The sequence below is a fragment of the Bombus pyrosoma genome, linkage group LG12, assembly GCF_014825855.1.
Source record: "Bombus pyrosoma isolate SC7728 linkage group LG12, ASM1482585v1, whole genome shotgun sequence".
In the NCBI taxonomy this organism is placed as follows: domain Eukaryota; kingdom Metazoa; phylum Arthropoda; class Insecta; order Hymenoptera; family Apidae; genus Bombus; species Bombus pyrosoma.
This window is the reverse complement of record NC_057781.1, coordinates 7,538,516-7,555,337: the sequence shown is the minus strand read 5'-3', so window position 1 is coordinate 7,555,337 and position 16,822 is coordinate 7,538,516. Positions and strand designations below refer to the sequence as shown.

The 16,822-nt window shown below is 40.4% G+C and overlaps 1 protein-coding gene and 1 long non-coding RNA gene across 4 annotated transcripts; both read right to left on the bottom strand.

The window, feature by feature from the left end:
- Nucleotides 1-5,675: 5,675 nt before the first annotated feature.
- On the bottom strand, nucleotides 5,676-9,907 carry LOC122573914 (actin-binding Rho-activating protein-like). Of its 3 annotated transcripts, none has more exons than XM_043740878.1 (4): nucleotides 9,706-9,907; nucleotides 6,838-6,968; nucleotides 6,485-6,734; nucleotides 5,676-6,058 (listed from the first exon to the last, which is right to left on the bottom strand). In XM_043740878.1, the coding sequence occupies exons 1-4, from the start codon at nucleotides 9,721-9,723 to the stop codon at nucleotides 5,951-5,953; spliced, it is 507 nt and encodes a 168-aa protein (XP_043596813.1). In that variant the 5' UTR covers nucleotides 9,724-9,907; the 3' UTR covers nucleotides 5,676-5,950. The 3 variants fall into 3 exon arrangements, with proteins under 3 accessions (XP_043596813.1, XP_043596814.1, XP_043596815.1); XM_043740879.1 differs by lacking the exon at nucleotides 9,706-9,907 and adding an exon at nucleotides 8,179-8,331; XM_043740880.1 differs by lacking the exon at nucleotides 9,706-9,907 and adding an exon at nucleotides 7,312-7,453.
- A 3,066-nt stretch (nucleotides 9,908-12,973) lies between these two features.
- On the bottom strand, nucleotides 12,974-15,723 carry LOC122573965. Its single transcript, XR_006318847.1, has 3 exons — nucleotides 13,954-15,723; nucleotides 13,358-13,441; nucleotides 12,974-13,110 (listed from the first exon to the last, which is right to left on the bottom strand). It is a non-coding gene; the product is annotated as an uncharacterized LOC122573965 (long non-coding RNA).
- Nucleotides 15,724-16,822: the final 1,099 nt, after the last annotated feature.

Genomic DNA, 16,822 nt, shown 5'->3' with positions numbered 1-16,822 from the left:
TCCCACGCAATGCGTTGATAGAAAAGCTTCCACGTAAAACTCGATCGTACATATTCCGATTAGACGATCTTAAAATTGTTCGAATCGAACTGAATGACGCACAGACCAAGACCGCGTACACAAGAGAGAAACAGAAGTAAAAAAAAAAAAAGAAAAGGGGACAAAAAGTAACATGGACGTTACGGGCCCGGCTGTTAGGATATCCGGTATCCGGTAACGGGGAACAATGTTCTGACGCGCGTGATTGTTCCCCGTTCACGGTTTCTTGATAATTAATCGGCACTACGTGTGATATGCTTGCAGTGGCACCGCCTGTGACGCCGCCGAAATAAAGCTCGGGAACCGCGATAGGACGAAAATCGCCAGCAGTCCGGACACAGAGAAAAAGATCGTCAGAATGGCACTTAAACAACACCCACCCAAGCAACAACAACCCGCAAGCTGACCGATGGGATCGAGCCGAAAACAGAGATCTTATGAGACACCATCGACACGTTATACACCGACACACGCATATGTACACACATACATACACCAACCACACACACAATGCTATACAGTCGTATACATATAGAACAAGAACAGACAAAACGGAAACTACGAAACGACGGGGCGCGTTCTTCGCTTTCGTTAAACAAAACGATTCTGTATCATTGGTAGAACGAGTATGGCGAGTTTCGAGGAAATTTCATAGCAAGCGTAGACGAGGTCCGAGTGCCTGGGTTTGGGTGTTAATTTCGTTGGCTGTTCTCTCGGTGCGTTGACACGTTTGCCATCGGTGGTTTTCTGTGTTGCTCGCCTTCCCCCGTTTTCAATGAAAAAGACGCTAATTAAATATGTAATAAAGGAAAAGACAAGATGTATATCGTTGAACGTGTCGATATTTCAACAGTCTAGCAGTCCGATAAGAAGTTTACAAATTGTATATTAATAAAATATGTTTGAGATATGTCTTCTATCTATAGACAGAAAAAAAACTGATCGAACACTTCGCTATACTCGTTCCACCGATTATGCTCAATATAGTGACCGCGCCCTAATAGAGGGGTGTTTAGAGACAGACGGACAGAGAGGGAGAAAGAAAGAGAGAGAGAGAGAGAGAGGAGAAGGAAAAATTCACATTCGAAGAGACAAAGGGGGTACTCGTCATCCACGGCGGTGCGAAAAATGATCGAGAAAGTTTGAGGCAAAGAAAGAACGAAAAAAAAAAAAAGAAAAGAAGGGATTCGATCGATCACAGCTTCAGGCTCAGACCTCGAGAATTCAGAAGGATTCGAGTTCTCGAGGCAGTTGCAAGCAAAGAGATACAAATGAACGTCTAATCGGAGCAGCTTACCAAGTTTGTCACGGTTGATCCGCATTACAGATCGAAGGATCGACGAGCAAGTTGAACAGTCTTCTCGACGCGGTGTAGGGAAAGAATCGAACTAATCGATGTGTGCCTGTGTTATTATGTTGCAGCAAACGAAGCGGTTGTCGACAAGTGGGCCTAGGCTTTGTCTCGTCGTGCTCCGTCGGCAACAGAATTCCTCTGCCAAGCACGAACCAAAAAACAATCCATACACGCGTGTACACACACACATATACCCAAAAAAAATCAATATTAATAACGATAATATAACACTGTAACGAAAAGCTAGGTGAAAAGGAGACACGGAAGAGAAGCAAGCACGGCCGAAAGCGAAGACACGAAATAGTGGAACCGGTGGAAGCGGAGAGGAACCAGACTGGAGCCGTGCGAGAAATTCCAAAATTTCAACACTTTCAGGGAAAGTCGAAAGAAATTCCAGAGAAATTCGCGCGATGTGACAATCACGAGTGAGAACGAAAGATAAACGAAAGGAGAAAGATTAAAAATTCGAATGATTTTTGGGTAGAGATACGATCTGCTGTAACGTTAGAGCGGCTGGACTGCGTCGGTAATGCAGGAAGGAGCTGAGATAGATCGCTCTCTATTATCGTTTTATACCTACTCCGATTTTCTGGCTGGCTACCGTGTCACGCACTGCCGCTGCTTTTCCGTTTCATCGTCTACTGGTCCTGGCAGGGATTTTGTTCGCGTGTTTCCTATTCTTTGTACAGGGAATGTATATGTACATAACATACCGTGTCGTATCGTGTCGTCGGTGAAGCCGAAATGCCGCGAAGAGTAAATGAAGAGATTGAAAATCGTGGTTTCTGATGAAGAGTAGATAAAAAAAATGGATGGAAAGGGAAAAAAATCTTTTTATGTTTTATCTAAAACAATACGCTGATTTAAATCTTTCGACCGACGGTATGGTTGTTTCTTTTTTTTAGAGTCGCGTGACGATCGAATGGTGGATGGTATTACCATCGACTTTTCGTTATCATTAATTCTATAACTTCTTTAACGTCGGCAGAATTTATTGTAGTGTTAGCTGGTAGAGTTTTTTTTTTTTTTATCTTTAAAGGAGCCATGTTTTCCTCAATTAATTAGCAAACTAACTGCAGAATTATTGATATCTTTCTTTTTTTAAATTGAGTAAGGAACTTATTACCGGATCCATTTATTTCACATTTCTAGCTCATTCTCCTTACGAACAACTTTCTTCTTTTCCTTTTCTTGTTCTTTCTCTCTTCTCCTGGCTTCTTTTTTTTCTTCTATCCATTCCTTCTTCTTTCTCGATCTTTTTTCCCTCTGTCTCTCTTTCTCTATCTCTCTTTCTCTGTCTCCCTCTCTTTCTCTCTCTCTCTTTCTCTCTCTCTCTCTCTCTCTCTCTCACACACACATAACTTCCACGCGTTTCTTTTCTCTAATCGTGTCTTCTTATCGCTATCCTCAAAGACACCCTATATTTTCTACTGTAAAGAGACACACCTGTGCATCATCCTGGAAAGACTTTTTCCCTTGAAATGTATTCAAGGTTCCTATCTGAAAAATACTCCAATAACCACGAAACGCTCCAACGGACACCGTCGAACGTCTAGCAGGACGCTTGAAACGCGATGAAACACGCGTTTCCGCGATGATGATCGTTACGATGATTCTAGTTCTCAGCCACCGAGGACGTCGTTGTCAACATCACCGAGTTTACAGTTCTTTCCGCTCCAATTGTCGCAGTTCGAGGAACATGCTCGAGACACAGCGATCGAGATGAAGAAAACCGGGACGTCGATCGTCGAACGTTACAGAAGGAACTTCGTCGTTGAAAATTCTGTCGAAGCTCGGCTCCAGGATGGAATTCGCAATGGCGCCGGAGGGTAACAAATAACGACGAAGGCGACAACCGGCAGCGGAAACGCGGTAGAAAAGCAGTGAGAATCGACGATGCGTTACCTCCCTTTTGTCGTTGGATCGTGTGGTACACGTTTTTAGGACGAGTGAAAGTAATAAAAATGGTATATCCTGATCGGTGACGTAACTTTCAACGGAGGCTTCCGGCGTAACGATCGTTGTTTCCATTAAAACGACGATGGATCGGTGCCACCCACTCGGAGGGTGTAACGATCGCGGAAGCCTCCTGACGCTCACGAAACTTACGCCACTAGAGAGATGAATTTATGAAGAATTGTTAATAATAACGATGTTAAAACATACACAAAACACACACAGAAAAAAAAAGAAGGAAAAAAATCGATGAAGCTCGCGAGATATAATTATTGTACATAAAAAGAGTAATGAAAGGATACGTTGTCACGCGCGATATTTAGAGAGAAATTGATTATTATTATATATATATATATTATGATTAAGAGACATTAAATATATATATACATATATTTTTCTTCGTAAAGAAAGCGCACAGACAGTCGCAGACCCGAGCGACCTCTCGGACAATCGGATGGACGCCTCTCGAGCGAGAAGGATTCGAATCGGCAGAAACGAAGAAATCCCGGATCCCCTGTGCTTTTTCTTTCTCAGCTTCGTTTCCTGATTTTCTTTTTCTTCTTTCGAGTTTATTTGGTTTAATATTAAGATGGAATTAACTGCCTGTGAATATTTCTGATTGTTAGGAGAGAAAAAAAAACAAAGAAATTATCTTTCTTTTACCTGGATTCCTTTTTTCTCTCCATCTGCTTCCTGTTTCTTATCATCGATATCGATGGAAGATGTTGCCACCCGACGAGTAGTTACTCTCGCTTCCTTTTGTCCGTTTTCTTTCTGTTCTTGTTTCTTCTTGCTTGAGACCCTTGCTCATAGCTAATATATCAGACGGTTCGATGAAACGATCAGTCGATTGCTACGAATCTTGGCGAGAACGCGAACGTAACGAGGAATTCGATTCGGTTACTTTCGCTGTCTGTGCCAGAAACGCAATGACTCGTGGCTTGTTGGCAAGATTTTTTACTCGACATCCTACAAAGAAGTAACAATCCCGCTGGCAAAGCTACATTCTGATAAAAAAATTCGTTATCTTTAGAATTAGAAATAGCGAACTTCGTTCTTGTAGCCATAAGATGAGTTTAAACGTCTGATTTTCGAATTAACAAGCAACAGGCATCGTGTATCGTTCGTCTAGAAATCGTCCAAATATTACACACTGTTAGCTGCTAATAAATTACGTAATAACGTGGCAATAATTAGATATCTTCGAAGATTGCCTTTTGACGCGTTAAACGCTCAACTAATTTCGCTTTGCCTTCCATTTAGCGCGTAAACGCGCAATACGCGCCAGTATACGAACAAAAGACGAAAGTTTACATACAGAACGTTTAGCGTGTTAAGGCTAAGTAGCTGCGCATTTTTGCCCGATAGCGTAATTTTCAAACGCGTGTTCGAATTGGGCGACGCACCGATCCACAGCCAACCGATGACCCAACCAACCACTGAGTCATCCGCAAACGAAAACGTTGGAACGCGCAACGATATCGTTTTCAGCAAACTGTGACACTTTTGATCTCAAGTTTTTCCATCGTCTAAGCTCGTTTCTAAGATGCTCTGCCGCGTTCTCCGCCTTTTAACGTCTATTTTCCACGTATCGTCACTTCTCCCAATTTTTCGAGCTATCTTCTAAACCACTGGTTGAACCTTTGCGCAAAGTTTTAGGAAATTTCTAATAAGAAACGATAGTTATCTTGCAAATTCAATAAGTTTAGAATATTATCACAGTAATTATCGAAAGACGAATATAACAAGAGGATTGACGATGGACTCTGCTTCAAAGAAGTACGGTCAATCTCAATTTCTTCAAAGAAGAAAGGAAAAGACAACGGTGGTATGCCAGCGAAACGGACGTCGTTTTGGTCCATTGTTACACGAAAGGACGTTGCCTAATCGTTCTCGCTCGAGGTCGCAGTACACGTCGAGAAATTTCGTTGTATTCTTCTGAAAACGGCGGCAAGCCTTGCGTTATTTTTAATGTTGTACGTGAACAGCTCTGTACGAATAAAGGTTTGGAAGTAACGGAGCGAATGGTCTACGCTGATCCCGTTTCTTTTCAGCAAATGGCGAAGAAATTGGATTTGCCGGGACAATCGGCAGTGTCTCGAACGAAGACGCTCTAAACCGACGCTAACCCTTCGGTAATTTTCCGAGATTCTTAGAGTACAATCTCTGTACAATCGTTTGCGTCCAAATATTGTGAAACTTCTTTATCTACAATTCTCAAGATTGGCGAGTTTATTTTCGAGATTTTGGTTTGGTCAGTACAATTGTTTAGTATAATCGTTTGAGATTGTTAAGATTGCACGGAAATAGAAAGAGAGAGGAAATCTTTGCTAGAAAAGAATCTTTATTCCTAATAATTCTATGGAAATATCACATTGCACATATTTGTCCTTTATCGACCTACATCATCGTCTCATTCTTCAACTTCAACCACTCGTTCGTTTCACGTACACTTCGAATAAAAATTACAAACTATACAATGGCCGTTCGCGTTGTTTCAACGGTTGCGTCGTAAATAAATAGAGGATAACGTTGGATAACACAGAGTTGCAGCAGGGATTCTTCACCATGGAATTATTCGCCGAACGACGAAGACGATTGTTAGCTTATGGGCGTCTCCTGTGCAATTTCTTTTAGCCGTTGTTTGAACATTTCTCGGATTTCGTTGATGGGCTTCACCAGGTAGATGGGTACGTCGTCGTCTCGTCTCTGTAATAAGTTGATGGCGATCGATCAAGATGAAAAATCGAGCGCAATATGTTTCGAGTACAAAGTCTTAATCTTGATTTACGAGGCCACTTTATCGGCCAAGCTTCGTCATTAATTTTAGTGCAATTTGTTAATCCGTTCGCAAGTTTCGTCACGCGTGATTCTAAGGTTTCGTGAATCACTTGTTTGCGAAAGATATTCTGATTTCTCAACACGAGGAACGTAGTTGCAAAACCATAAAAAATATTTTTAAAAAATAGAGAAATATACATCAAAAAAAAAAGAAAAGAAAAGAAAAGAAGCGGAGGAGCATTTTTAAAGAATGGAAAAATTTGAAAGACGTCGAGTTGCGTCTACTGGTAATTTAAAACGAATGTAGTTGCACTCTAATTTTCAAGGAGAATATAATTATTAATAACGTGATACCTGAAACAGTACTTCTCCTTCAAAGTCCACGAGCTTCTGTTTCCTGGCTCTCAACAGTAGTCCTACGCATTTGTCGCTGATGTGGGTGTAAATGTTGAATAGGTCGCCAAACGTGATTGCGATGATTTCTGGTCGGTCGCGACACGGCGTGCCCTCTTGATGAATAATCTCGCAAAGTTCGAGCACCTCTTTGAGGATGTGCGCCGTGGCTTTGCGACCACGAATGTCTGTCAAGGAGCCAGCTTCCGGTCTGAAGTTCGATCAACCATTTCGTTAAAAACTATACTTACGAAGATTAACGATCAGTCGCTTAAGCGCAGGAAGAATTTTCTTCTAAAGTGACGCCAACTCACCTGCCGTATTCTTCTTTCGAGAATTTCCTTTTCTCGATATTTGAGCCGGATGTGAACGGATTTTTGCTCTGCTTGTCTTTGTGCTTGTTCGCGTACTGGTCGAACATCGCTACTTTGTCGCTGAACGATTCCTGAAACGAAGGAACAGCCATTGAATTCTTAAGTTCTCACCCGTTTTACGTTATATGGCGCACGAGTGTATTCTTTGATTGTTCTCCAAAATTAATTCCACGTGTTCTCTCTATTTCGAACATTGTACGTCTCGAGCATCTGTACGCAGAACTGTGGCAATTAAAAATATTTCCACCTCAGATTTTCGTCATCTCACGAACAATTATCGTAGCTACGACGTTCGAATTCGTTGCATCAACGAGAAAAAGTTAGATCGCAGCGAATGTGACGGAGAAGAAAAATGAAAGTTGGTTTGACATATCGGTAAGGCATTGAACGAAATATTCGAAGCAAGAAAAGTACCTTTCCGATGAAAAAATTGTAGAACGCGCAACGTTCGAAGCGACAGGAATATTCGCAAGAAGACTACAGCATGGTCGAGCGAGAACTGACGCGGTGCTAGAAGCAACAACGGGGCTTCTAATGCTCGAGTAATCCAGCTGAGAAAGTATTCGCCTCGCGTAATCGTGAAAGCAGCTTGAAAATACATCGATCTAGCGCGTATTTACGACCATTCGCTGTAACAATTGAATTTCCAATATTTTTTTCTTCTTTAACGAAAGAAATCATCGAGATTAAGGCCACGCCGGAGATATTTTGTATCACTTTCACTTGGAAACGCTCTTTCGACAAGCAAACGAAAAATTATTCAGACAAATTTTCCAATCCAAAGATTCTCTCAATCTGAACCTGTCAACCAGATGATTTCTCACGCAGAAGTTGCGAATTATCGCGATTTGAATTATTAGGTTGTCCCGAAAGTTCCTTTCGTTTTATAAGCAAGTAGTGTTATTTTATTGAATTACGTTTGATCCATTTTATTCTATTACTAGAAAATAGATCGTACATGAATCCATAAAATAATATAAAATAAAAAATTAAATAAAATAAAAAATTAAATAAAATAAAATAATTAAAGTAAAATAATATAAAATAAAATATGTGCATCTATTATTTCACTTATGAGACGAAAGAAACTTTTCGGATGACCTAGTACATCGCTTTAGCTTCCTTCCGATGTAAATGTGGCATTCGATAATTAAAGAGAAGCATCGAAACAATTTTATTTCAAAACGCAGAAATAATCGATAAAAATCGGTCGTCTTGTTCTACCAGTTTCGTATCGCCAGTTTCGTTCGCGAACACTGTTAACAGGTGAGCATCACTTACTTCATCGGAGTCACTCATCGTGCAAAATTTGAACGTTCGTAAGAAGTTTGCAGTTTCGAATAAACTTTGAAGTTTCTATCGCTGATGCACGGAGGAGACTGAGAATTCGAGGCAACTTTTAGGAAGATGACAGTGCTACGGTACGTCTAATCAACGACGTTGGATGATGGCCAGTTTCGACCATTTAAAGAACGGTCCTGACCATATAAGACACCTGGCTGGCACCCCGACAAATTGTCGGCGATGTATACAGTCAACGGGCGAATTAATTTTCCGAATCGAAAGAAATGACCACAGTCTTGCGTGGAGCGAGGAGTCAGCATCGAATAAATATTAGGATTAATTGTCTCACGCGTGATTATGATCTCCTGCGGTTCATAATTTAGAAATATTAATTACGTTCGTTCTATATATTGCACATAATAATCGCGTATTTTATAATTTACTATAGGAGCTACTATTAGCAAAGATCCTTCGTTCCTACGAGACTTCGATCACCACTTTACAAGAATTTATTTTGTCGTAATTTGTACTAGGAGCTATTTATAACGTTACTGTGAAGATAGAAAACTTGTAGAATTTTGCTAATAATGTTCTTCCTTTACTGGAAAAAGATAGGGATTAATGGCGACGTTCGTTTTCAAGGAAACTTCCTTTGTGATATGTACGGAATGATAACAAAATTTGACTGCATGAAAATCGCCATCGTACGTCGATCGATCAAAAGACGAAAGAATAGAAGAAAATATATAGATACTTGCTAATCGTGTGCAAAGACAAACGTAAGAGAACTAGAAAGGGAACGTAGATTCGAATGATCGAAAAATCTAAATGCACGGAAGGTAAACACTATGCAGGCGCGATGGCGCGCTCGGTTCAGTAGAATAGGCCCACCCTGACCAGACGCAAGTTCACTGTCAAGGCTGGCCAAAACTACTAGGTCGCTCCACGAGTAATGTAGCTTCTGCGACGCTCGAGTTTCAAATTATGAGATTCATCGCGACAGGCATTTTACTTAATAGAACTTAATAGAAAAATAAAAAGCAATTATGGATAATGAGAAAAGACGTCAGTGTCATTTAATCCATTGCAGAATAGAGAAGAATTATTCGTTACTTATCAGAGCAGAATGGAGTTAATTATTAGAAAGAAACTAAGAAATATTAATGCAATATAATCGGACGAAGATATAATTGGTTAATTAACAACAGATAGCTATTTATTCTCATCTGACATACGGTAAAAAGGAAATATATTATATGCACCAAAGAATCTGCATTATCTATGGAGTGTAAACGAAGGAAACTATAACTGGTTAATTACCAACAGATAATTAGTTACCTTCAGATGCACCTGACACGAGTTACGCTACTGCATCGTGCATAATCAACTAGACCAATTAAAAGTACAATTTCTCCTATAAAAGATCCTATATTACATATACAAGTATCTAAGAAGAGTCACACTCTGTTTCATGCATAGCCAACCGAATCAATTAAAAAATACAATCTCTCGGAAGATACTCACTAGCATTACCGAAGACATCGTTTCGCCGTGAACTGTGAAATTCGATGAAACGAACTAGACGACGAAACGAAATAGAAAACTAGAAGAGGAATAAGGAACTGGACTATCCGTAATACTGTTTGGTGCTGATTCGTACGATTCGCGATGAAGATATTCTCGCGAGGTCTGCTAGTCTCTGGTCACTTGTGTGCGAATGCAGCGTCGCGACGCCTCGCGTCTTTTTATAAGATACCAGCTACGTCAAAAGGCTCCCACCAAGAAATTCCAACTGCCGAAATATTTGCCGCGTTTCCGAGCCAATTCCACGGGAATTCGCGCCGTGTCAGCCGACACCAACACCGGAAATGATAATTCTTCGGCATTGGGACGCGCGCCGCATCCACCCCTTTATCTTGGCTTGGTCCGTTCATCAAAACCACGGCTATTCCGATCAGAAGATCGTACATCTTTGTCGAGATTTACGTTTCTACTTTACCAAACATCCGTAACGCCATGCCACTTGCAGTTCATATTTTCGTCCTAACGCATCTATTCTATTCCAATACATTTCAAAAATGTCTTTTATGCCGCTATCGTGGTATTCGTGGCGCCATTGTATTCCGTCGACTTACGACACGGATTGATGGAATTTGCGGCAATAAGAAAGCAGCTGCGATATTAAAATTGTATTTATCGGAAGAGAAAGGAAGATACAAGTTTCATATCGAAGTTGCGCAAAAGTTTATTACTACGAAAACTAGTTGACGATGAATTTATCGAACGTTTCAAAAAGCCATTTGATTTGAAGTGATTTTCGGCGGACTCTTCGGTTGTGAGTTCGGTTGGAATGGTTTTCGAAGCGGATTTTCGACAAAAGAAAGCGACGTTTTCTCGATTCCACGTGTTTTCTACGTTTGCAAATTCTTCACGGACGAAGAGGACTCCGTGAAAATTTGATAAATCAAAAAGAAGCGAAGATGGACGATCGAAGATAAGGCAGCTTTGAAGAACATCTTGAACCTTAAATTAATTATCGGTATAAATCGCGACGAGATGATCGGGAATAAAATCGAGGACGTTCTAAACGCTTCGCCACGAATTAATTGCAATTTGAATATCGTCGCGCGTTTCGTACATTCGGCTCCGTGTTGTGATATTTCATTTGAAATTCCTGTCATGTATCCGACGTATTTTATTAATAGAAAATAGCGGATTCGCGGGGGATACGCGGTTTGATTCGAAGATACGTTGATTCCTGGAATACCGGCTTTCAAGGAAACGCGGCACACGTATAAAAGTGAAAATACGCGAACGTAGAATCGAACGCTCGTTTGGACCGATGCGTGCGAATGATACGCGTTCCGTGCTAATTTTAAATGCCGGCATTTTCCAATGAAATTCCAGTCCATACACATGGCCATCGTTTTCAGCATACGCCGACTAAATTAAACGTTGAATAGACAATTCGGTTAAGATAGAAATCTATGAATGAATTTATTCGTCACAGACTTTCTTCTTTCGTTTATTTATCGATTCTTTGTTACTACTAGTGAAGATTGCTCGCCTGTTTTTACGAGTAACGATATTAGTATTCATCATCTGGTATTGAAGTAGTAGTATCGTCTGGTATTGGGTTGTCCGAAAAGTTTCTTTCGTTTCATAAATTGACAATAGACGAATAACAATTTCTGTTTTACATTATTTTATTGAATTAGCTATCATCCATTTCGTTCTGTTTCTATTACTATATTCGCGCATAATTCAATAAATTAATATAAAACAAGAAACACTGTGCTTCTATTATTTCCTTATAAAACGAAAGAAACTTTTCCGACTATTGAATAGTACAATTAAATTGGTTTATGGTGTTTCGTTACTCTCTTTACCTTAGTCGTTGCTCGTTGTTTGTTATCTACCTCCTATTGCTATTTGTTGTTTATTGCCTTGTATTTTCACTTCGTTAATTGTTACTTATCGCTTATAATTTAATTCTTCATATTCAATAATACTGAAGTAATTGCTTCAAGAGAAACTCTACATCTTTATTTATGTATATCCGTGACCTGGAGACTGCTATTACGCAGAAATATTCTAAATAAGGAGCGGTGCATATTATTGTACCTTTGACTATACATTATGTTCTGGGTTGCAAGGTCTAGGAACAAAGGAACTAATAATCAGATTTCTATTTATGTTCCCTGCAGCCTCTAGCCAAAGCTATAAGCTTAACTTTTTTGGTAATGTCCTTTTGCTATAAATATATGAACGTGATCCCTATCATTCCATTGTCTAGTAACACTAAGAGAGTAAGAATCTGAATCAGTGTAAACTTATACATTATACTTATACCTTTAATTATTTCAATATAATTTTCTATTACAAATTCATACTACTCGTTCTTCAATCGGTCAACCTCAACCTCGACAAATAATTACTACGTATTATCGATTTATTTATTACTTAATTACCGTTTTCTATAGATTGCCATATATCTACTTATTATTATTAAATAACACCGTCACATTATTTGATCTACCACTCGTTATAATCATTGTTACTCGTTATTTCTATCCAATACCACGTACAGTACCTTTGTGGGCGAAAATTAACATCATCGACATCGTTGTCGAATAATAATTTGCTCGTTTCAACTACATTTTCCAGTCTCTCGTTAATCATCGACGTATCCAACCACGTAGAAATAAAACTCTCGAATCTGCATCAAAATTTCTTGCATGCGAATTTCTTGCATCGAACGAAACGCTTATCTCCTTCGCGTGTCATCGACGGATTCCAAGTTTCCCCTTGGCATGCACACGATGCTTCAGAAACATCGAGCCTCTCCACCAATTTCAAAATCGAGATATCGATAAAATTTCTAGCCGAGTTTCTGATTTATGATCAGCCATAGGGCGTTCGTCTGTCCGCTTAAGCTCGTATATCGCCATCTCGTCAGTGACAAACAGCTTCTGTCGCGTTAAGTTAATTTAAGACGTTCTAGCGACGACGCGAGATTCTGCTCGTTAAAAGAGACGAGTACCCATACTTGTTCCGGTTCTCGTTTTGGCACCGATTTCGTGTCCAACATTCGCTAGATTGTCACGCGAGCGTCACGTGGACAGACTCAATTTCGAGGACTTCCGTTCCGGAGTAATAATAATTGGAACGATGACGGCGTCGACAAGAGCTGTTCCTCTTAAGGGGGTTTTATGAATTAGAACGTTCTGAAACAGCGCTTTTTGCGATTTTATTTAGAAGGGAAAGAAAGAAGTGAAGTTATTGAATTTTGAGCTATGGTTTTATATATATTTAACGAATACAAAAAAATTTTTTTCGAGTAAAAACAAAAATTATAACAGGTTTCGAAGCCTGTTTCATGGGCTGCAGTCTTCAACCGGCGGGAAACATCCAGCTTGTAATTCTTGGCTGAAGCGAAAAACCATAAAAGGATTAAATTATTATATATTTTTCTTCTGGGTGAACTGAAAAAGTTCGTCAAAAAGTTTATTTCAATAATTGTTATAGCAACTTAAAGTTTATTTTTCTTTTAGAAAAGGAAACACATTTCTGTCTAAAGTAAGTGGTTTCGTTGTTGGTTTTACGCAAAAACGTTTTAATCGAATCAGGTTGCATTTTATTAGGCTCGTCGCAATTTTATTTCATATTATCTTACATTTTCTGGGAAATTAAGGTGACTGAATCTTTTCAACGGCATCGTACGTATTTTATAACGTTGGTCGATCCACCTGGGTATTCTCTACGATAGAATACATTTAAGAAAGTATTGTTACAATACTTGGTATTAAAAGTAGAAGAAGGTATTATTCTATTGATAGCGACGAACTATTGGTTCGACAGGTGTTTCAATTTGAACGACAAGGAAAGACGTGAAGCGGTATTTTTGAGTTCACGTTGTCTCTGTCTTTCGTACGTTAAATTTGACAGCTGAGTAATTGCAGTAGACGAACAGCGATAAAATGAAGAAAATAAAACAGTCATTTCGTTACAACTTAATTTTATGTTATAACTTATCTATGTTACACACTTTCCAAAGAGATCGCGACAGCTAACTGATTAACAGTTTGTACTTCGCAATTATCGCAACTCTTCATCAAAAAAAAAAAAAAAAAAAAAAAAACGCGTGGTTAATCTCCGACTATAAAACGAATCAGCGCGATTGTCGTCCCGAGAATAAATGACTCGGCTACAAAATGCTTGGTCGATGAGACGAGCTCTTTCGTCATCGTTTCGCTATACTTTCGTATTTACTTTCGTATTTTAATAGTTTAGCGCGATGTGTCCCCTTCGAACGTCTTCGAAGACTATAAATACACGGACAGGTAGGCGCGGCCAGAGTCAGTCGTTGATACAGAGAAGTATTTTCTCAGAAAATGTTCTGTCCACCGTAACCGAAGCAACCCCAACGCGAGGGTTCTTCACTGACCTACGCAACAGATCACGCCCGTTCATTCAACGTGAATCACAGGTTCGAATTCTAAATACGCGGCCCACGTTCGCAGATGTGATACTATTGAAAAACCGAGAATTCTGACGCATCGCAGGTAAATTTAGTGCAACGTCCTCGATCGAAGGCGGAGGGGGCGGTGCGAGCGTACGCGAGCGATCCGTGTCGTTGCTAGCCGACTCGTAGCTTGTGTTTGTAGCTCGTCGTTATAAACGTTACCGGTGACGTCGTCGTTCATTGATCACATCCAACCACGTACAAACGTATCTAATTCGTCGTCGTTGTTTCTTCGACGCCGGAGCTGATTCCTTTTACGGTTTCGCGGATCGGACGTCGGTCAGTTGGAGCTCGCGAGCGACGTTACGCTAAAAGAAGAATGAGCGGAACGTCGCTCGGAACCGTGCGACCTTCGACATTTGCGTACTGTCGGCGAATCTCACGCTGTGTGTTTGGAATATCGAGTCGTTCGACAGATTCGTAGGGAAGTTGGAATTGGGGGATCGCTAAATTTTCACTGAAAACTGGTCCATGTTTGAACTGCTGCAACTTGACGAGGAGAAAGAAGATGGTCTACTCGGGTTCCTTTCAAAGAGCAAAGAGTGTGCTTTCACAGTTTCGATACCGCGATGGTATAATTTTCGTCTAGAAACGGCGAGAAAATATCGTAACTCGATTGTTTAATGGCTTTGTCTTGTTGTCTTGATTGTTGATTGCCTTTGTAAGGGGAAGACTTTCCTTTACGAAAAAGAAATTCTTGTAGACTGCGTAGAATCGCCTGGATTTGTAAATTTTGAGAAGAAGAGCTACTTTAGTTTCGCACTTCTTTTCGCAACGAGAAGAGATCTTTGAAGAAATTAAGTTCGTGGACGCGACGGTGGAAACTTGGCCGTTTAAAACGAGTCCAAGTAGGCCGATTTTCTTCACGAGATTACGAGTTGAATATGGACGATCGTTCGGCGAATATTCAGCGGTCCTTCAATTTTGCTGTGGCGAAGCGTAGGATTGAAATTTTATCGAATGGTATGCGCAGAGATAATATTTATCGGGTAGCTTCAACGTAAAATTCTTAGAATTGGCATGGAAATAACGCGATTCGCTAGCATGCACACGCGATACCATTGCGTGGTTCTGATTATCAATGGCGATTCATCGAACAAATCACGATGTTTACGACGAAGTTTGCTGTTAAGAACTTGTTCTCGTCGACGCAGTAAAAATATTTGTTAGCCCGTCAGAAAGTATTTGGATCAAAAGTTACGAATAAATTTTGCTTTGCTTACACGCCGACCTCGATGTTGCAGGCAGATTCTCTTACTCGATGAATTAAAATGGCGTTTAATTCCCACATCTCGCATTTCCTCCTAATTCCTCTTCCAGATATTATATTCCGCATTAACATTCTACGATTAACATATCAAATCCAATATTCTCCAACCTGTACGTACCGCTGACACGTCGCTCACATTTCATATATCGCAATGTGCTAATAGGTGAAAGCATCGTGGACGAGGGGCCTAGGGGGTGTCGGGCGGAACATGAGGCTAAGACAAAAGACAAGGGGTTGCTAAGGGACATAAACGAATTAACATTCATGTAGTATCTTCAATGGAATATATTGTTATTATATCCTAGTATTTGTAATTTATTTACAATGAATGGATTGTACAAATATAGACAGAAAAACGATGGTATTTTAATATGAACTAATCGCAATAACACGCTACAGTCTAGACAACTCCCGACACAACGGATCCAACGTTCTCTCTCACGCGGACCACACTCTCTCGACGACGCTAACAGCACTATATCGACGACGCAACTCGCACTCTCTCTGACTTCTCGATTCACCGTTTTCGACTTTTCAACTCAAACTGCCCTGCTCTCGCATGTCTTTTGTCTTCCCGTAGACCCACCACACACGTGTTCTGCGACCGCTCGTGGCCAAAGCCACGTAGACCTTTTCTATGAAACTATTCATTTGAAGGACCGACGACACATTTACGGGCCCATCGGCGCCTCGGCTCTCGGGACATTGTTTATGGTTTAAAAACGCCTCGGCTCTCGCGACATTGTATGTGGTTTACCCGTTAACTCCTAGGCCTTATGTCCGCGATACTACATTCATTGTGAGCTGAGAAGTCGGACAGTGCGAATTGCTTTGTCGAGAGAGCGTTGGATCCGTGGTGACGAGAGTTGTTTAGCCGACCCGTCAACGGGAGTCGTAAATTCCCGTTACGATTAGATAATCGACGCCACGAAATGATCGATTCCCTGATTTCTGTTTCGACAATAGATTCAACACTGAATTAACAGGTATAAATTAATGTTTATTCCGACAACTTTATATAGAAGATAGTTACACTGATGCGTATGTAAAAGTTAAGTAAGTGATTGATCTAAGGGTAGAGACCCGGTAATGACATGTTGACTATTCTAACGGTGAAGAATAACTAAGTTAAAGTGGCGATGCTGTGTCGGAGGAAAGCTAATGGTGGGTGTGTCTAAAGCAAGGGACCATCGGATTTATTCATGACAATTTTGGTTAGGAAAGTGAGGGCAGTAGACTTGCTTCTGATTGGATGAAAGAAGGTTGATGGACTAGGAAGGGTCTTAGCCGCCCTCGATACATAGTTGCTAGTGTAAAGTATCGTACGTGAGAAAAACTAACTTTCC

Excerpts from the sequence above, each read along its gene's own strand:
- LOC122573914 (XM_043740878.1), bottom strand. Across the intron at positions 6,735-6,837 it reads TCGAAAGAAGAATACGGCAG|ACCGGAAGCTGGCTCCTTGA; the intron begins GTGAGTTGGCGT and ends ATCGAACTTCAG. Across the intron at positions 6,059-6,484 it reads AAGGAGAAGTACTGTTTCAG|AGACGAGACGACGACGTACC; the intron begins GTATCACGTTAT and ends AACTTATTACAG.